Source organism: Danio aesculapii, chromosome 8, assembly GCF_903798145.1.
Source record: "Danio aesculapii chromosome 8, fDanAes4.1, whole genome shotgun sequence".
NCBI classification, from domain to species: domain Eukaryota; kingdom Metazoa; phylum Chordata; class Actinopteri; order Cypriniformes; family Danionidae; genus Danio; species Danio aesculapii.
Window position 1 is genome coordinate 53623529 of NC_079442.1, and position 22346 is coordinate 53645874.

Consider the following 22346-nt stretch of genomic DNA (forward strand, 5'->3'; position numbering starts at 1 on the left):
CATTGGATTTTCATTTTAGAATTAGATATTGAAAAATGAACATCGAGACGTTTTTTATTTTCGTTTCGTCTGTTAAGACATATTTTCCTCATCAAGACAACATATTTCTCATATAAGGGCCGGTTATAGGCTATATATTTAGTTTTAGTTAGCTTGTTTTAAATGAAACAACCTTTATTTTGACATTACATGCAGGCATTAGGTTAGTTTACTAAACACTTCTGAAAAGAGTTTTAATATTGTTAAGACCATAATACTTTCACTTCCTGAAGTTTTACCAGGAATCATCTCAATATTTCAATAATAGGGAAGCATTAACATAGTTGTTTGTTACGGAGATTTCAATAAATCATAATATTTTAAAATAAAAATGAACAATTTGATCTGAAAGGAAGCACAAACACCCTGATAACCATCCCATGTCTTCTAATAAACGGACTATCACTAAGCTTGCAGATGAGTTGTGTGTGGGTCTATGCATGATTTCATAAGCCATGTGCAAATATAGCAGCAGATTTATAATACATAAATTGAAATTATATATATAAAACACAGAGAGATGAGCAATGATTCATTGTCCAATGTTACGGTCACTCCTGAAGTGGAAGTGATTTTCAGAAAACTGTTCAGCAATGCAAATAAAGCATATGTCATGTTGTTTTATATATCCGGCTTCAATGAGGAAAATATGTCTTAACAAAATCCTGTTATCACAATAAAATACCTTTTATAACATTATTAAGTGTAAAAATAATAGCCTATAGTGTGTGGCAGCATAAATGCGTCTGCCTGTCTGGTTTCGGAATATAAATATAAAGTCTTTATTGGTTTTTGTTTTCTGCTGATTTTTAGTTTTTGTTATTCAAAATAAAACAAATGAAAATTAAATCATTTTTGAATTTAGTTTTTCCGCTTTTCATCATGAAAACGAAAATCGAGACGTTTTTTTGATTTTTCATTTTAAAATTCAAAAACGAAAATCAAAAAATGCTTTAAATTTCAATTTTAGTTTTTAATTTCAAATCGAAAATCAAAAAACGGCTCGATTTTCATTTTTCAATATCTGTTTCTAAACTGAAAATCCAATGACCAAAACATACACTGACCTACACTGACCTACACTGACCCTTATCATTCTAAAGTGACGAAATGTTCAAATGTAGTTTATTCCTGGTCTTAATTCAGAATTTTTTGCATCACATTTTTACTATTTTAAATGTTTTCTGTTTGATTATTTTGTAAATGTTACATTTTCCATGATTTCAAAACCATATTTAAAACCATATATATTACTATATAAAATACAATAAATATAGGTTAAAATCTAATTATTTCTGATTTCAAAACTGGATTTTTAGCATTTTATATTGGAATATATTTAACAATTCACATTTTTCTGTTATTACATAAACCATTTTTTTCTGCATATTTTAGTTTTTATTTAAACATAATTTAATATGTAATTTATTCCTGGTTTCAAAACTGAATTTTTCTGCATCATATTTTTACTTTTTAAAATATCAGTTTTCTATTTAAATATTCTTCGTAATGTAATGTATTCCTGTAGTTTCTAAACTCTTTAAATATCTGGAATATATGTTAAAATGTCATTTACTTCATCATGATTTAAAGTAACTTTTAAATATTTTAATAATTAATTGTATTTTAGTGTATTTAAATATATTTTATTTCAAAACTGATATTTTTTCTATTTGAATATAATTTAATATGTAGTTTATTCCTGGTTTCAAAACTACTTGTGCATCACATTTTTACTATTTAAAATATGTTTTCCTTTTGAATATGTTTTTAAAATATATTTCCAAATTTTCTGCATCATATTTTTGCTATTTAAGACATTTGTTTTCTAATTAAATATATTTTAATAAGTAATTTATTCCTGATTTCAAAACAGAATTTTCTGCATCATATTTTTACTATTTAAATATGTTTTCTATTTGAATATTGTTTTTTAATGTTATACACTTTGGTGATTTCATAACAATTTGTAGCATCATTTTTTTTACTTAATTTTTTTACTTTTCTATTGGAATATATTTAAAAGTGTAATTTATGTGTGTTCATAACCTAATTATCTGCATCATTTTTTACTATTTAAATGACTTGTTTTCTATTTAAATATAATTTAATATGTAAAAAAATCAAAGCTGGATTTTTAGAATAATTTAAAAAAATGTTCACAGTAACTTTTCTATTTGTATATTTCTAAAATGTAATGTAATTATGTGCTTTCATAACCATTTTCTGTATCATATTTTTACTATTTAAAATCTTTTTTTTATTTAAGTTTATTTAAAAATTGTTATTATTTCTGATTTAAAAACCCAGAATTTTCTGCATCATATTTTTACTCTTTAAAGTAACTTTTCATTTTAAATATAATTGAATATGCAAATCATTCCTGGTTTAAAAGCTGAATTTTCTGCATCATATTTTTACTATTTCTATAAGTTTTCTATTTGAATATTGTTTTTAATGTTACACATTTTGGCGATTTAAACAGATTTTTAGCATCATATTTTTATGTGTTTAAAGTAACTTTTCTATAGGAATATATTTTAAAATGTAATGTATTTATGTGCTTTCATAACCAAATTTTCTGCATCATATTTGTACCAATTGAATGATTTGTTTTCTATTTAAATATAGTTTAATCTGTAATTTGATTCTGTTTTTTTACCATTTAAAATGTTTTCAATTTGAATATTTTAAATCAGCTTTTTCTCTGTGGTTTCTGTATTTTCAGCATTATTACTCCAGTCACATGATCCTTCACAAATGAGTGTAGTATTATTATTATTATTATTACTAACATAAGTCTAAAACACTATTTTGCTATATTTGCTGAGTACACTGTTAAAAAAGTTGACTCAACTTAAATTAAGGCAACACACTTTGACTCAACTTTCGACCCAAATACTGCACTTGACTCGATTTGAGTAAACTCAAAAATGTCCTGAAGTTTGTTGAAGTGTACAGTGTAGTGTTTTTAGCTTTCTTATAATAAACAAAGTTCAGAAAAACAGCAATTATCTGATATAGAAAGATTTTGAGACATCATTAATGTCTTGATCAAATGTCTTAGACTTTTGCTAAATAAAAGTTTACATTATTTTTTAAATAAACAGATGCTGTCTTTAAGCTTTTGAATGGGGTGTTATGTTACAGGAGCTTTTTTATTTTAGAGAAATGATGATCAAAGAACACAGCGGAAAATAAATAAATATTTACGATAAACTTGAGCAAATCAGCATGTTAGAATAATTCCTGGAGGATCACACGACTGAAGAAATGATGCAGACAATTCAGTTTTGAAATCAGAGAAATAAATAGCCTTTTAAAGTATATTAAATGTTAAACATTGTTATTTTAAATAATAAAATATTTCAGATTTTTACCATTTGTTTGCAGTACTTCAGATCTAATAAATGCAGGCTTGGTAAACAGACAAGTCTTAAATATACAGTATGCCACGTAAGTGAGTACACCCCTCACATTTCTGCAAATGTTTATTTATATCTATTCCTAGGACAACACTGCAGAAATGACTCTGACACGATGAAAAGTAATCAGTGTAAAGTTCATTTAGCAGAGTAAATGTATTGTCCTCTCAAAATAACTAAAAATACAGCCAATAATAGCTGAACCCCTGGCAATAAAAGTGAGTACACCCCTAAGATAAAAATTAAAATGTTAATATCTTGTGTGGCCACCATCATTTTCCAGCACAGCTTTAATGCTCCTGGGCATGGAGTTGATCAGAGCTATACAGGTTGCCACTGGAGTCCTTTTCCACTCCTCCATCACAACATCACGGAGGTGGTGGACATTTGACACCTAGTGCTCCTCCACCTTCCTTTTCACCATGCCCCAGAGGTGTTCTATAGGGTTTAGGTCTGGAGACATGCTTGGCCAGTCCATCACGTTTTCCCTGAGCCTCTTTAGCAAGCCAGTGGTCATCTTAGAGGTGTATTTGGGGTCATCATCATGCTGGAACATTGCTTTGCGGCCCAGTTTCTCGAGGGAGGGGATCATGCTCGTCTTTAGTTTGTCACAGTACATGTTAGAATTCATGTGTCCCTCAATGAAATGTAGCTCCCCAATGCCAGCACATCATGACACTCCCACCACCATGTGTAACGGTAGGCAAGACACACTTGTCTTTGTACTCTTCACCTGCTTGCCGACACACACGCTTGACACCATCTGAACCAAAAAGGTTTATCTGGGTCTCATCAGACCACAGGACATGGTTCCAGTAATCCTGGTGCTGGTGTACTCACTTTTGTTGCCAGGGGTTCAGCTATTATTGGCTGTATTATTAGTTATTTTGAGAGGACAATACATTTACACTGCTAAACGAACTTTACACTGATTACTTTTCATCGTGTCAGAGTCATTTCTGCAGTGTTGTCCTATTAAAAGCTCTAGATAAATATTAGCAGAAATGTAAGGGGTTTGTGACATACTGTATATATATATAAAACATTAATAATCACACTATTCCAGAACCTTTTAACAGTAGTAAATACGTAAATGACTGAAGCAGCGATTCCTCTTTGGTTTTCCTTCACCAATACACAAACACTGCCTTCAGTAAAACACTAAGGTTTGATCTGTGGCTGGGTTTAACATGGAGAATCATGTTTTCTGCAGGTTACTCTCTGTAATATGAACCGTGATTTTCTCCTCCGCTGGTTTTGTGTTGGTTTCTGCAGAGCTTAATGTGATGTAGGAATAAACTAATCCAGCCGAGATGCTGAAAACAGAAAAACACAATTAAAAACATTCACAAATCAAAGTATACTCAGACTTTAATGAGGTCAAATAAAATAGCAGCACTTAAAAATAACGGTCTGTGTTAGTTATTAATTTAGCATCAATATCATTATTGCTGTAAACCATTTATTAATAGTTCAACATTATCTAATGCATAATTAAAAGCAAAATTCAGGCTTGTTAATGTTAGTCAACGCACCAATGTTATTTAACCTAACGTTCTCTAATGTAACATAAATAAACACTGTAATCTATTGCTAATCGTTTGTTCATGCTAGTAAATTACTATCCATGTGGCAAAAACAGCCACCAACATAACCAAAGGGGAGTCTATTAGAACCATACACAAGGGTTAATGTGCTCACAAAGAGTGTATCCTACCATATATTCAAGCCTATAAAGTTTGGCCATGAGAAGATGTAGTCTCCACCGACAAACATGCCGATGTACATCACACCTGCATTCTGACAGAAACAAACACACTGATCAAAACCTGAGAATTGACATCAGATCTTCCTGAAATACAGTATGATAAAGATCGAGCTGTTACGTTATTATCTGTAATGTGTGGCTTTAATATATTTAATATGTCTGCTGTCGCACAGGTGTTGATGTATCAACAATATAGGAGTTTAAATGGTATATTAAGACTGCATGATATTGGGGAAATACGATATATATATATATAGCAATACTGAGAATACTTCCACTAGATGACTTGAATAGCTCTATTTAAATAATTCATAAAGGATTCAGGGCGTCAGGGTGGCGCAGTGGGTTGCACGATCGCCTTATAGCAAGAAGGTCGCTGGTTCGAGTCAGTTGGTGTTTCCGTGAGTCTCCCCGTGTTGGTGTGGGTTTCCTCCGGGTGGTCCGGTTTCCCTCACAGTCCAAACACATGCGCTATAGGGGAATTGATCAACTAAACTGCCTGTAGTGTGTGTATGTGTGAATGAGTGTGTATGGGTGTTTCCCAGTGGTGGGTCAGATTAAAAATAATAATATTTTAATTAAAAAAAATGTAAAAAAAATGTAATTCAATTAATCCAATTGTACACTCCATCAAGGGCACTTAGATGTGCTGATCAGCTACTTCTGGCTGTTGGTAAGCACTTGTTGTTTTTAAAAAGCGCTTTATAAATAAACTTTGACTTGACTTTTCTCACAGTAATACCTTCAATAGCTTCAGATGAATATTGTCCATCCTTACAAACCAAACATCACGTAAAAGCTTTTTTATTCTGCTTTCAGGTGATTGAGCCTCAGTTTTGTGGTCATGCGTCACATATAATATTATATTAACCCTTTAGCTGTCCCACCATAAAAAAAATGTTTATTTTGCATTTCCTAATTCCTAATGTCGCTAGTTAACACACTCAATGCATCACACTCAACACATCCCATAATTTCTGAAATGTCAGCCTCTACCAAATGGTTGATATGTCCAATTATGGTACAAGTACAGGAATTAATACATACACTATAAAAAATCTGAAAATATGAAGTATAATATAAGCAATTTATTTAAAAATAATCTAAATAAAACATTTTAGAATACTAAATCACCTTTTATTTATTAAGGATGTCATAAAAAATGTCATTTAACACATTTTCTTGTTGTTTCTTTTTACAATAAAACCAAAATCAAGTGTAGTAGTGCAACAGGATTATATTTCTTTGATTTTTATTTGTAAACCAACAATGCTGTGTGTAAACCATTATTTAAAACAGTAAAAACATGGTCAACCGTTTGGTAGAGCAGACAGTTACAGGGTTAAAATAAGTATGTATAATTATTGAACGTACTTTAATTGCACCAACAACTGTGGTGGTTAATGCTGTGTTGTAGTAACTGCAGAGGATGATTGAATACATCAAAATAAACCTGAAACGAAGAAAAGATTACGCAATTACTACATATAGATCAAGACATTTGCATTATTTTCTATAGAACAAAAATAAACAGCTCCTGGGAAATATTTAAAAATAACCAAAATTTTACTAATAATTTTGTCGTCAAAAATAATGTATAAAATTATTGTATTAAATGCAGGAAATCTGCAGGACGGTATAGATCTCCAGGAACAGGGTTGAGCAGCCCCGGGGTTAAATGATGTGGGATTTTCATGTTAAAGTTATTCTGAGCTACTTGTGATGAAGTATATCAAAGAATAAAGTAGTCATCTTAAATATGATTCAGTTTGAACTCATGAAAATCCTGTTGTCGAATGGGTGAAGGTATAATTTTATCTTTTTAGATATTAGTCTGAATCGTTCGGTTTGCAATGCGCACCGAACCGAAAGTCTCGTACCGAACGGTTCAATACGAATACGCATATCAATACACCCTTAATATAAATATATATATATATATATATATATATATATATATATATATAAATAATATAAATATATATATATATATATATATATTTGGGGTGGGTGATATGACCTAAAATTAATATCACGGTATTTTTCATCTTTTGAACGGTGACGGTATAATATCGTGGTATTACTTTCAATAGCAAAATAATATACATCTCAAGGAAGAACAGACAAAAGAAAGTCTCACTTCTATCACTCTTTAAAAGTTTTGGTTTGGGTCATTGTAAATGCTCAGTCTCGTTATGAGCTGATCTTCATTTCTCTGTGTTGGTGGAATAAAGCAGGCGAGTAAGCCGCACCAATTTATGAGCAGACAGAGCAGGATTCTCATGATGACCACCAGCGCAATTCCGCTCTTTGTTATGAGCCGTAGTTTCAGTGTAAACTTAGTAAAGGCGAATTTCTTTGGCGATGATGTCTACAGTATTAGATTTTATATTTAGCGGACATTTGCGCTGAACACGCAGTGAATGCAACGCATCGAGATTCAGGCACCTTCTCCGAAAACACTCGATTGATCTCAGCTGGCGGATCAACATTTACCTCATGTCATGATCGCTGTCATCTGCGCCATTATTATTATTATAACTTTAGGTGAGGTTTGCAAACCTGTGCACTTTTCACTCTTCAGCCTTTTGCATTTCCTGCAGTAACAAAAGCTCCCTGTTATCTGACAGCGGGAAGCGTTGAGTGACTGACAGCTAATATGAACCAATACAGCAGCAGGGTAGAGCGATTCAGCAAGTTTTTAGAGAAAATCAAATCAGATTGCACTACAACCATTATATTCAGACACTCAAATGCTCCCAAATATATTATGAGGGTGCATAGATTACATTTCGGGCGCTCATGCGACCAAAATGGTTGCAATTTCGAGCCCTGTAGTATAAGGACAGGTATTCAGACCACAACTGAACGTTTGAAGAAAATTGAATGGCTTATTATTTAGAATTAGCTATTATTGATGTAAATGCAGCCGTTCAAGGCGCATAATTGATTTATTACGGTATTGACGGTATTAGAAAATCCATGTCGTGGCGCAATGTCACACCGGTGATGACTATGACACCGGTGTACATATATATATATGAGCCTGTGTCAATAGTGCTGCCACATTTGTACAGGGCTCCCAGGACAAAAGTCATTCAGTCGCACTAGTCAAGACAGAAGCCAGTGTGAAGATGCTGGACTTTAGCACTGTGTACGGGTGTAGTAACAAGCAAACAAAGAAAACAAAGCATAAAGGCAGAACATTTCATAGGTAAGATTACATTTTTTACGTTTTGATATGTTCTGAACTTTAGTGCTCAATAAGTAACGTTATTGATGATAATACAGTCTCTACTGCACTGACCATAAGGCAAAGCAGCGCCAACTCACACTAAACACTCAGCTTATGCTAGTTTTGTTGAATAAAATCAGCAAACAATGTAAATGAAACATGATAACAAGACGCTGCGCTGCCAGAAACTTGTATTATTGTCTGCTAAGTGAACGAGTGGTTCATAACGGAGATTCATTCACAAACGAATCGCTTCCTCTGTTAGAATGAGAAATGAAAGCAGGAGAGGGGGGGGGGGGGGGTGGTTTCAGGAAATGGATTAGACCGAATTTAACAGGGAGGGAGGATAATACATTTCCATACACACAAACACACACTCTTTGTCAGCTATGGCCGGGTCACTTATGGTCACTTATCTATCGATGTAGAAAAGTGATGTACAATTATAATTTTCCTAATTTAGATAAATACTTGCATAATGAGCACCGGGAAAACTCCTGATCATAGATATATGCATATATGTGTGTATATCTCTGGCTCTGGATGGCCACAGTCCTCCACTGCACCTTGGTTCCACATTCATTATAAAGGAGCGCTACCCTGTACCAAAATGGCGGCTCTATTGACACATTCCTTCCAATAGACAACAACAGCGAAGACGACATCTAATGTAAATATCTTTGAATATGCATTACTAAGAGCTTTTATCAATATATATAGATAGATATGTGTGTGTGCGTGTGTGTGTGTATTTCTTTTAACCTAAAAACATTTTTTCATCATCTTTAGCGCAAATATAAAATCTATAAGTCATTGTCAGGTTATAATCAGTTTACGTGAGCTCATTATACACAGATATAAAAATGCAATGCTTTGCAAAAGGTACTGTTATTTACTGTACAGCTAAATTCATATTATGTATTCTATTTGATGCATCATAATGAACTTTTATAAGACCAATAAGTCATGTTGTGACCAATAGCAATTAAATCTAACAATCCAATTATATTTCTTCACTTAATTTGTTGTATTTGTTGTATTTAATACTTAAATACAACAATTATAAAATAGATGTGACTTATAATTCATATATATTATACATCAATACATATATACAGTTGAAGTCAGAATTATTAGCCCCCCTGTTTATTTTTCCCCCAGTTTCTGTTTATCGGAGAGCAGATTTCCAACACATTTCTAATCATAATAGTGTTAATAACTCATCTGTAATAACTGATTTATATTCTCTTTGTCATGATGACAGTAAATAATATTAGACTAGATATTCTTCACGACACTTCTATTCAGCTTAAAGTGACATTTAAAGGCTTAACTAGGTTATGTAGGTTAACTAGGCAGGTTCGGGTAATTAGGCAAGTTACTGTATAATGATGGTTTGTTCTGTAGACTATCGGGAAAAATATATAGCTTAAAGGGGCTAATAATATTGACCTTAAAATGGGTTTAAAACAATTAAGAACTGCTTTTATTCTACCCGAAATAAAACAAATAAGACTTTCTCCAGAAGAACAAATATTATCAGACATACTGTGGAAATTGAACCCAGGCTCATTCAGAAAATGTAGTCCCGAGGACGTTTCTGAAGATCGCGAATTATGTAGCCGGAGGTACGTATGGCTGCATTCCGTTTTTTAAGCGAACGCTGCGGGGCGGTATGACGCCGGTTCTTTTAGCGCTCGCCGGCTGACCGCTTACCTTCGTGTGGAGGGCTTTCCCGCCGCAACCAGTTTGTCCGGTTAGCTCGTCCTGTACGTCGGCGGACTCGAGACGCAGAGAGGAGCTGACCACAACGACGACGACCGGGATCGAGTCCGGGGAAGAGCGGTTCCAGAAATCAGGCAAGACTAAAACAGAATCCCAGAAATAAAGCGAAGAGGTTCATAACAGGGTGAGAATGTGGTAAAATCCAAAATCGTGGTAATAAAAAAATCGGACGAGGGCTTTTCTTTTTCCGGACGGCTTTTGTAAATCGTTGGTTGGGTTTAGGGCGGGCGGGTCAATCGGTAAAATCGATTGGGTTCAGGGAAGGAGGAGGATGGGTTGGCCGGCCGATTGGCCAGTCGCCCAGTGATTCATTCAGTCAGTCGGACAGACAAACGTTCGTTCGACAGCGGCCTCTGGTGGGTTCATGCGAGAACATCGCGGGCACGAACGGCACTAGCAGGAGACGTCCGAGAAGCCAAAAAGGCGCACACAGCAGCCTCTCGCGGATTCGCGAAAACCAAAAACTGCAAAAATATGTACCTCCCGGGACGTATTTCGCGGTCTCCAGAAACGTCTTTGGGACTACGTTTTCAGAATGAGCCTGGGTTGGAAAATTACCTTGCTCTGGTAAACATCATCAAAAAAAAACTCAAAGTGGGGATAATAATTCTGACTTCAACTGTGTGTGTGTATATGTATATATATATATATATATATATAACTACTATTTTTTTAAATAAAAAAATAATAAACTATAAAAGGAGAAACACTTACCCCATGACACAAGACAGTAAAAAATACAATATAAATGTAAAAGACAGCCATCCTTCATAAGTAAGAGCCTGGAAATAAAAAAATATATCTATATATTAATATTGTCTTTAACTCTCAGATCAGTGCGTTTATTCTTATTCTTGTCACTCACCTTCCGTAGATCTCCCGTATACGCACTCGCCAGCACAGTTGGTATAATAATGATGAATGCGTTATAAAACAATACGCCATATTTACCGAGACCCTGAAAACAACAAACAGTAAAATGAATTGAAGACGTGTGTTTACATTCAGGGTTTGGCTGTTGATTGATCTGTAATGACAAGGTGTGGTGTGGAAAACTGCACAGCTGGCATTAAACGTTGACTTTCAGGTGCATTTTTAACTCTATTGTATGTATAATCCCAATTCATCAAACTGATCTGACAGCCGGGGTCAAAGCTCAAGAATAAGTATAGTTCTTATTACATGACTTATGGAGATTTATCAATCACTGGCTGATAACCAGCAGCTTAATTGCCTTTGTCTAACTTGCAAATACGTTAGAGATATTTATTATTTTCTTAAAAAATATCCTGAGATTGTTTTAATTTCTTTTTTTATGATGGTTCTTGAGGCAAAAAATAAGTTTAATCCTCCTGTTGTCTATAATTTAGTATACAGCGTTCATCCTGAGGGTCTAAAATGATCCGTCTTCACTAAACCTCTAAAATTAGGTCAATCACAATCCTCAAATCTATTTTGCATGAAGAACGAAGCCGATCTTCATCGCACACTGTGAATGTTTGGGTGTCCCCTCATCAGTGTGCAGTATTTCAGCAGTGTTCACTCATCTCTCACTACAGCAGGGGTCACCAAACTTGTTCCTGGAGGGCCGGTGTCCTGCAGATTTTAGCTCCAACCCTAATCAAACACACCTGAACAAGCTAATCAAGGACTTACTTGGTATACTTGAAACATCTAGGCAGGTGTGTTCAGGCAAGTTGGAGCTAAACCCCGCAGGGACACCGGCCCTCCAGGACCGAGATTGGTGACCCCTGCACTACAGTATAAGGTGTGTTTAATCATAATAAAAGCACCTGCAGGAGTGTAAAGAGTGTTCAGCAGGACAGTATTCATAAGAGTTAAAGCTGCAGATTCTTATTGTGTGTGTGAGTGTATTTTCTGTGGCATAGGAATCGGTTTTATAGCTGGCGGCTCAAAATTGACCCCCAGGACAACCGTCAGCACTGGCTCATTGAAATGTGAATTGCAGGGTTTATTAGTAGAATGGTCAGGCAAGCTACGGTCAACACAGGAACAAACAGATGTATGTGGCAATCCAGAGTCATGGTGAATAAACAGGCGGATGTTCAAAAGGCAGGCAGCAGGCAATGTAAATAAACAAAACAACAAAGCAAGGGTCTAACATGGCAAGGCAAGGAAAACGCATCGTAATGTCACACACAGTTAAACAAGACTCAGCAATGAGAGTGTCAAAGTGAGCCGTATATATAGTCCTTGTAATTAGTTCATGAGCAGCTCCCAGCCGTGAGTGTGTGTAATCTACCGAATGAGGAACAGGTGTGTTTGAGCGGTGCATGACTGGAACTTGTAGTCCACTTGTACTCATTGTGAAAACGTACCCCCGTATACATTTCTGGAGAGCGCAAATTATGTAGCCAGAGGTACGTATCGCTGGATTTTGTCTTTAAAATGAACGATACGAGGCGGTATGATGCCACCAATTGCTTTTTTCTTTTCACACTACCTGCAGACTGCTTAACTCCATGTGGATGGCTTTTCAGCTCTTACCAGTTTGCTCAGTAGCTCGCCGCATACGTTGGAGGATTTGAGATGCAGAGCGGAGTTGACAGTGACGATGGGGTTCGAGTCTGGCGAAGAACAGTTCAAGAAAGCAGGTAAAACAAAAATTAAATAAACAAGTAAATAACAGGGTGGGAACGTGGTAACATCTGAAAACGTGGTGGAAATCAGGCGACCGTGATCAGTGAGTCAGTCGACAGCGGCCTCTGGTGGATTTATGCGAGAACAGCAGGTGTAAATGGCACCTGCGAGAGAAATTTGAGATCTGATAAAGCGTACACAGCAGCCTCTGGCAGACTTGAGAAAACAAAAACGGCAAAAAAACGTAGCTCCTGAGACGTATTTCGTGATCTCCAGAAATGTATACAGGGGTACGTATCACTAATGAGCTTGAGTTGCCAAGCGTTGAACCCTAAATGTGTTTAGCCTTCATCAAAATATGAAAATAGAAAATTTGATTCATTTTTTTTGCTGAAACTTTTTAAATTTTTTTGATTGTTTAGGTTTTTTGTTCTGCTGTTAAATTGGTGCCTGGGTCATTTTTCACCCATGATCCAACAGGATGGTTAAATCAATGAACGTGGAATTTAGTCTTAGTACACGATGTAACTAAAGAAGAATCAAGGTTTACATAGGAAAACTATTTACTTTACCGGTTTTAACTTTCTTCAAAATATCTTCTTTTTGTGTTCAGCAGAAGAAAGAAACTCATAAACGTTTAAATGCTGAAAACCTGTAACCATTGACTTCCACAGTATGTGTTTTTCCTACTATGGAAGTCAATGGTTACAGGTTTTCAACTTTCTTCAAAATATCTTCTTTTGTTGTTTTACAGGAGAAAGAAACTCATAAAGGTTTGAATGTTGACACCCTGTAACCATTGACTTCCACAGTATTTGTTTTTCCTACTATGGAAGTCAATGGTTACAGGTTTTCAACTTTCTTCAAAATATCTTCTTTTGTTGTTTTACAGGAGAAAGAAACTCATAAAGGTTTGAATGCTGAAAACCTGTAACCATTGACTTCCACAGTATGTGTTTTTCCTACTATGGAAGTCAATGGTTACAGGTTTTCAACTTTCTTCAAAATATCTTCTTTTGTTGTTTTACAGGAGAAAGAAACTCATAAAGGTTTGAATGTTGACACCCTGTAACCATTGACTTCCACAGTATTTGTTTTTCCTACTATGGAAGTCAATGGTTACAGGTTTTCAACTTTCTTCAAAATATCTTCTTTTTGTGTTCAGCAGAAAAAAACTCATAAACGTTTTAATGCTGAAAACCTGTAACCATTGACTTCCACAGTATTTGTTTTTCCTACTATAGAAGTCAATGGTTATCGGTTTTCAGATTTCTTCTAAATATCTTCTTTTGTAATCAATAGAGGATAGAAACTCATAAATGTTTTAATGCTAAAATCCTGTAATTATTGACTTCCATAGTATTTGTTTTTGTTACTATGAAAGTCAATGGTTACAGGTTTTCAGCCTTCTTTAAAATAACATCTTTTTTGTTTAACAGAGGATCAAAACTCATAAATGTTTCAATGCTGAAAACCGGTCACCATTGACTTTTATAGAACTTGTTTTTATTAATATGGAAGTCAATGGTTACAGGTTTTCAGATTTTTTTCAAAGTAACTTTTTATTTTGGGTGTTGAACAAAAGAAAGAAACTTATTAAGGTTTAAATGCTAAAACCCTGTAACCATTGACGTCCATAGTATTTGTTTTTATTAATATGGAAGTCAATGGTTACAGGTTTGAACTTTATATATCTTCTTTCGTAATCAACAGAAGAAAGAAATTCATAAACGTTTGAATGCCGAAAACCGGTAACCATTGGCTTCTATAGTATTTGTTTTTCCTACTATGGAAATCAATGGTTACAGGTTTTCAACTTTCTTTAATATAACTTCTTTTGTTGTTCAAAAGAAGAAACTCATCAATGTTTTAATGCTAAAAACCTGTAACCACTGACTTCCATAGTATTTATTTTTGCTACTATGGAAGTCAATGGTTACAGGTTTTCAGATTTTTTCAAAATAACTTTTCATTTTGTGTGTTGAACAAAAAAAAAAGAAACTCATAAAGGGTTAAATGCTAAAACCCTTTAACCACTGACTTCCATAGTATTTGTTTTTCCTACTATGGAAGTCAATGGTTACAGGTTTGAACTTTATATATCTTCTTTCGTAATCAACAGAAGAAAGAAATTCATAAACGTTTGAATGCCAAAAACCGGTAACCATTGACTTCCATAGTATTTCTTTTTCCTACTATGGAAGTCAATGGTTACAGGTTTTACAGGTCTTTTGTGTTCAACAGAAAATAGAAACCCATAAAGGGTTAAATCCACTTGAGAGAGAGTAACTAGTGAGTAAATTAGATTTTTGTTCGTACCTCCATTCCCAGTTTTTTCTTGGTGTAAACGCCACTGGCAGCTGTGAAGACGTCATTCAGCAGGACAAACGTATATCCTTCTGCATTAAAAGACAGATCCGAGCTGAAGAGTTCAGACAGGGTTAATAAATACTCTAGGCTGTGTGTTTATGTGCATTAATGACGGTTGATTTGGTCTAATAATCTACTGTACCTGGCTGCGATCAAAGCACCCAGAACGATAGTCAAAACACTGCAGACCAAAGGCGGAGCGAAGGTTTTTCTGCACAAATCAAAACACACACACACACACACACACACACACACACACACACACACACACACACACACACACACACACACACACACACACACACAATACTCTTATTATCAATGCACAGTTGATTCATTTAATACATCTAAATATATTATCAAAATGTCATTGTTAGTAATTATAATCAATATAATTATCAATACATAAACACACAGTCCTGTTATTATTAATGCACAGTTCATCATTCATCATATTAGAGCATCAATAAAATATTACTGTACATAATGCATCCAAATATATGATCAAAATATTATAGTTAGTAATTATAATTAATATAATTATCAATGCATAAACACACAAAGTCATTGTTATTACTATACAGTTCAGTTTGCTATTAAAATGTTATTAAAATGTGATTTTTAGTTATTATAATCAATATTATTATCAATAAATAAACACAAAATCCTTATTATTAATGCACAGTTCACCATTGATCATATTAGAGCATTATTAAAATATTACTGTACATCTAAATATGTTATTAAAAATCATTGATAGTTATTATAATCAATATAATCATCTATATATAACACTATCATGTTATTATTTATAAACTGTTCATCATATCAGAGCATCGTTAAATATTACTGTAATTAATACATCTAAATATATTAATGAAATATAATTGTTAGTTATAATCAATATTATTATCAATAGATATTCACACACAATCCTGTTATATTAATGCACAGTTCATCATTCATCATATCAGAGCATCAATAAAATATTACTGTAATTAATACATTCAAAAATATGATCAAAATATTATAGTTAGTAATTATAATTAATATAATTATCAATGCATAAACAAACAACGTCATTATCATTACGATACAGTTCCGTTTGAGCATCATTAAAATATTACTGTGATCAAAATGCTATTAAAACATAATTGTTAGTTATTATAATCAATATAATTATCAATACATAAACACATATAATCCTATTATCATTACTATACAGTTAAAGCATTATTAAAATATTACTCTAATCAAAATCTATTATTAAAATATAATTATTTTTTATAATCAATTTATTAATAAACACACTCATCGTTATTATTAAACAGTTCATCATATCAGAGTATCATGAAATATTATTAAAATATAATTGTTAGTTATTATAATCAATATAATTATCAATACACAAACACACACTATCATGTTATTATTAATGCACAGTTCATCATATCAGAGCATCATTAAAATATTACTGTCATTAATAAGTCCAACTATATTAAATATTGTTAATTATTAGAATCAATATATTATCAATGCATAAACACAATCACGCATAATCCTGTTATTATTACAATACAGTTCAGATTGAGCGTCATTAAATATTACTGTAATCAAAATAAAATAGTTATTATAATCATATAATTACACATAAATACACATATTATTAATGCACAGTTCATCATATCAGAGCATCATTAAAACATTACTGTAATTCATAAATCCATATATATTATTGAAATAACACTGTCATAATCAATATAATTAGCAATACAAACACACAATCATGTTATTATTAATGCAGTTTGAGAATCATTCATATATTACTGTAATTAATAAATCTAAATATAATTGTTAGTTATTATAATCAATATAATTATCAATACATAAACAATCCTGTTATTACTACTGTACAGTTTGAGTAGCATTACAACATTACTGTAATTAATATAGCCAAATATAATATCAAAATAAAATTGCAATCAATATAATATATAAGAATATAATGCATATGATATAGTAATTATAATAATAATTTGTTATTATTGTAATTATTAAATTCAGCATCGTTGCAGAAACACTACATTTTGTTAATATTTTTTGTCTAAGCATCACTAAATTTTTACATCATTTAATTAATTTAACTAATTATAAATCTAATGTGAAATGAGCTTCTCTCCTTTAGAGTTCTCCAGTAATGTATATAAATATAAATAAATATTAGCATACATATAATAATTAGCTAATTTGAGCAATGGATTTGCTAAATTAAATATCAGTAAAATAGTAATAATAGTTTATCTGATAACATTTCGTCTCAATTTTAATAAAAACATTGTCATACTGTCAAAAAAATACAGAATAAAATAATAAATATAGAACTAAAATATTATTTAATCATAATATTCCATCAGTTTCAGCATAATTAAAATCTCAAATGATTATAGGCATGAATTAAAATCATTATAAATAATTACGTACATTATTACACCTGTAAATGAATGTACTGTACATACTTGAGTATCCTGGACTCCATAATCATAGTGAGTAAAATAGTGAATTTTCTGAGCACGGTGAACATCGGTAAGCTGAAAAACAGGAGAAAATGCATCACATAAGCCTCTTTATGCAAAACTATTGTGTTTTTACTCTTTTATTTACCTTAATTTCTTTGTTCCTCCCAATCCAGTAACATGATTCCCCACATACAGCAGAGGTAAAGGAAAAATCTGAGGGACAAATAGCCATTCTGTATTATTTTTAGTATTTTTAACTGAAACGACAGCAAACATGCTATTTTAACAAGAAATCCGAGTAAAACAAACGCAACTTAAAACATGACAAGAAAATAAACAAGTTAAAAAACTATTTACAGATTAAAAAATAAATAAATAAACCTCACTTCAATATAAATCCAAAATGATTATTTAACCTACCCAATAGAGCAGTGTTTCCCAACCCTGTTCCTGGAGGCACACCAACAGTACATATTTTGGATGTCTCCCTTTTCTGACCCATTAACTTCAGGTGTTGGAGTCTCTTCTGATGTTCTAATTAGGTGATTCAGGTGTGTTTGATTAGGGAGAGGTGGAAAATGTGTACTGTTGGTGCGCCTTCAGGAACAGGGTTGGGAAACACTGCAATAGACAGCAAGTTTACTATTCAATTAACTTCCACTATAACTGTATCTTGACATTTCTTGCTATTAATACACTGCAGTGAGTTAATTAGAATTATTCCATCTACATTTATGAATATGAAGTTTACCAAATAAAATCAGAATATTCATTATAAATTCCACAGATCAAAAATAAATTCTTACATCTTCATTCATTCATTTTCCTTCAGCTTAGTCCCTTATTGATCAGGGGTCGCCACAGTGGAATGAACCGCCAACTATTCCAGCATATGTTTTACGCAGCGGATGCCCTTCCAGCTGCAACCCAGTACTGGGAAACACCCATACACACTCACATTCACACACACACACACTCATACACTTCGGCCAATTTAGTTCATCAACCACTGAGCCACCGTGTCGCCTTCTTACATCTTCTCACGTCTCATATTACAGCTAAGCCATTCTGTATGCTAATGTGGTTATTAAAAAGACAATTACATACATTAAAAGCTTTACCTTTCCCACAATGCTTCTGTCAAAGTCCTGAAAATGAATTGTTTTATTCATTTTAGCGACATAAAGAATGATGATAGTAGCTGCCATCTGTGAATCAACAAAAAATGATTATATTTATGTGCAGTTTTGAGAGAAAAAAAGTCATATATTACAATTTTAGGTCACTACATGTGTTACTTGGGTAGGTTTTATTCAAAGAAAGTAATTCGAAATATGTGTTGTATTAAAGAGTAAGATGAAAATAGTAATATACACTGTAAAATATATCTGTTAATGAACATTTTCTGTATTTTTGTGATTCACAAGTGTTTATTTACGGTTGTAAATTGCATTATTATTAGTATAATCTTTGCTTTGTCGACTTTAATGTTGTAAATTTTACTCTACAGTTTAACAAAGCGACTTTTAGTAACATTTTAGTGGTTTAAAATAATATAGTGTATAAGAAACAAAAATATATAGAGAAGTAAGTCTGTAAAATAACAGAAAGACACATGCTACAAGGTTTTTGTAGCATAAACTACAACACCAGCCCAAATACATCACTTTAAACTATTAAAAATGTTCACTTTTTACAACTTTACATGGTTTAAAAGGTATTGGAAGAAAGATTAAGCTCCCACAATGCGATTTAAAAGCACAAATAGATAAAAACATGATTCACAAAATAAGGAAACTACTAATTTACAGATATTTATTTACAGATTTATATATATATATGGCGACGCAGTGGCGCAGTAGGTAGTTCTCACAGCAAGAAGGTTGTTGGGTTGCTGGTTCGAGCCGCGGCTCAGTTGGCGTTTCTGTGTGGAGTTCGCATGTTCTCCCTGCGTTCGCGTGGGTTTCCTCCGGGTGCTCTGGTTTCCCCCACAGTCCAAAGACATGTGGTACAGGTGAATTGGGTAGGCTAAATTGTCCGTAGTGTATGAGTGTATGTGTGAATGAGTGTGTGTGGATGTTTCCCAGAGATGGGTTGCAGCTGGAAGGGCATCCGCTGTGTAAAAACGTGCTGGATAAGTTGGCGGTTCATTCCGCTGTGGCGACCCCGGATTAATAAAGGGACTAAGCCGAAAAGAAAATGAATGAATATATATATATATATATATATATATATATATATATATATATATATATATATATATACAGTTTATGTAATGTATATGTGCATATAATAAGTGTTTATGTAATTTTAAGCTCTAATAATGCAATTTAAAAGACAAATAAATAAAAACATAAATCACAAAATACGGGAAAATGTTAATCTATATACATATATACACTGTTTATGTAATATATACGTGTATATTATAAGTGTTTATGTATATTAAGCTCCCATAATGCAATTAAAAATCACAAATAAATAAAAATATGAATCACAAAATAGGAAAACTACTTATTTACAGATATATACACTGATTATGTAAGATATATGTGTATATTATATGTGTTTATGTAATTTTAAGCTCTAATAATGCAATTCAAAAGCACAAATAAATAAAAATATGAATAACAAATATGGAAAACTGCTAATGTATATACATATATATACTGTTTATGTAATATATACGTATATATTATAAGTGTTTATGCAATATTAAGCTCTAATAATGCATTTCAAAAGCACAAATAAATAAAAATATGAATAACAAATATGGAAAACTGCTAATGTATATACATATATACACTGTTTATGTAATATATACGTATATATTATAAGTGTTTATGCAATATTAAGCTCCCATAATGCAATTCAAAAGCACAAATAAATAAAAACATAAATCACAAAATAGGGAAACTACTAATTTACAGATAAATACACTGATTATGTAATATATACGTGTATATTATATGTGTTTATGTAATATTAAGCTCCCGTGATGCAATTCAAAATCACAAATAAATAAAAACATGAATCACAAAATACAAAAAACTGCAAATTTACAGATACATATACTGTTTATGTAATATATACGTGTATATTATAAGTGATTATGTAATATATATTATATGTGTTTATGCAATATTAAGCTTCCATGATGCAATTCAAAATCACAAATAAATAAAAATATGAATCACAAAATACAAAAACCTGCTAATTTACAGATACATATACTGTTTATGTAATATATACGTATATATTATGTGTTTATGTATATTAAGCTCCCATAATGCAATTAAAATGCACAAATAAAAAAAAATATGAATCACAAATATGGAAAACTGCTAATGTATATACATATATACACTGTTTATGTAATCTATATGTGTATATAATAAGTATTTATGTAATATTAAGCTCTTATAATGCAATTTAAAAGCACAAATAAATGAAGATATGAATCACAAATATGGAAAACTGCTAATGTACAGATATATACACTGATTATGTAAGATATATGTGTATATTATATGTGTTTATGTAATTTTAAGCTCCCGTGATGCAATTCAAAATCACAAATAAATAAAAACATGAATCACAAAATACAAAAAACTGCTAATTTACAGATACATATACTGTTTATGTAATATATACATGTATATAATAAGTGTTTATGTATATTAAGCTCCCATAATGCAATTAAAAAGCACAAATAAATAAAAATATGAATCACAAATATGTTTATGTAATATATCACACTGTTTATGTAATATATACGTATAGATTATAAGTGTTTATGTAATTTTAAGCTCTAATAATGCAATTCAAAACCACAAATAAATAAAAACATGAATCACAAAATATGGAAAACTACTAATTTACAGATATATACATTGATTATGTAATATATACGTGTATATTATAAGTGTTTATTTCATATTAAGCTCCCATAATGCAATTCAAAACCACAAATAATTAAAAACATGAATCAGAAAATACGGAAATCTGCTAATGTACAGAGATATACACTGATTATGTAATATATACACGTATATAATAAGTGTTTGTGTAATATATCCATGTATATGATAAGTTTTTCTCACCTGCCCGATACCGAGAAACATAAACGAGGGAAACCTGTCACATAAACACAGAAACACCTCATCAACACGTTAATTCATATGACTATATGTCCATATGTTACTACACGAGCCGGAAGTTGAGACTCACTTATACTCCGTTAAAATACTTTTGTTGATCACGATGATGAGGAACGAGCAGAACGCGTAAAAGGTGGCGGAGAGAAACTTTGCGAGTTTACCGTGTTTACTCTCCTCGTTTACCGTCATTTTCTGCTCTGGTTTCGGTTTCTCAGTCTCGGATTTCCTCTGGAGCGCTGGAGACTGATGTTAACATGCTGTTTGGGACTAATTTAACCTCCTCAACCTGTCCGGCTCAACACACGCGACATGTTACACAATCAAACATGAGTAAATGTGCGGGTTAATCATTAAACATTAGCATTTTGACTGAGTTTAACCGGTTGAGTTGGTACAGTAGAGACTAACATGACAGGTGGGAGGGGCCGTTGGGGGGGGCGGGGTTTG

At 32.5% G+C, this 22346-nt stretch overlaps 1 protein-coding gene across 2 annotated transcripts; it reads right to left on the minus strand.

Annotated features, from left to right (window-relative positions):
- Nucleotides 1-4456: 4456 nt before the first annotated feature.
- slc35d2 (solute carrier family 35 member D2) lies at nt 4457-22302 on the minus strand. Of its 2 annotated transcripts, XM_056464490.1 has the most exons (12): nt 21970-22302; nt 21843-21876; nt 18861-18947; nt 17885-17952; nt 17740-17811; nt 15366-15434; nt 15173-15275; nt 11118-11210; nt 10967-11034; nt 6607-6685; nt 5182-5264; nt 4457-4780 (listed from the first exon to the last, which is right to left on the minus strand). In XM_056464490.1, exons 1-12 carry the CDS (start codon nt 22086-22088, stop codon nt 4663-4665), a joined length of 993 nt encoding a protein of 330 aa, XP_056320465.1. In that variant the 5' UTR covers nt 22089-22302; the 3' UTR covers nt 4457-4662. The 2 variants fall into 2 exon arrangements, with proteins under 2 accessions (XP_056320465.1, XP_056320466.1); XM_056464491.1 differs by lacking the exon at nt 18861-18947.
- Between the last annotated feature and the right edge of the window lie 44 nt (nt 22303-22346).

What these genes read in the sequence shown, in the direction of transcription:
- slc35d2 (XM_056464490.1), bottom strand. Translation starts at nt 22,088, where the DNA reads ATGACGGTAAACGAGGAGAGTAAACACGGTAAACTCGCAAAGTTTCTC. An exon ending in AGTATTTTAACGGAGTATAA is followed by an intron (nt 21,877 to 21,969) that starts GTGAGTCTCAAC and finishes TTTATGTGACAG; the next exon opens with GTTTCCCTCGTTTATGTTTC. An exon ending in TTTATAGGCTTGAATATATG is followed by an intron (nt 4,781 to 5,181) that starts GTAGGATACACT and finishes TTCTGTTTTCAG; the next exon opens with CATCTCGGCTGGATTAGTTT.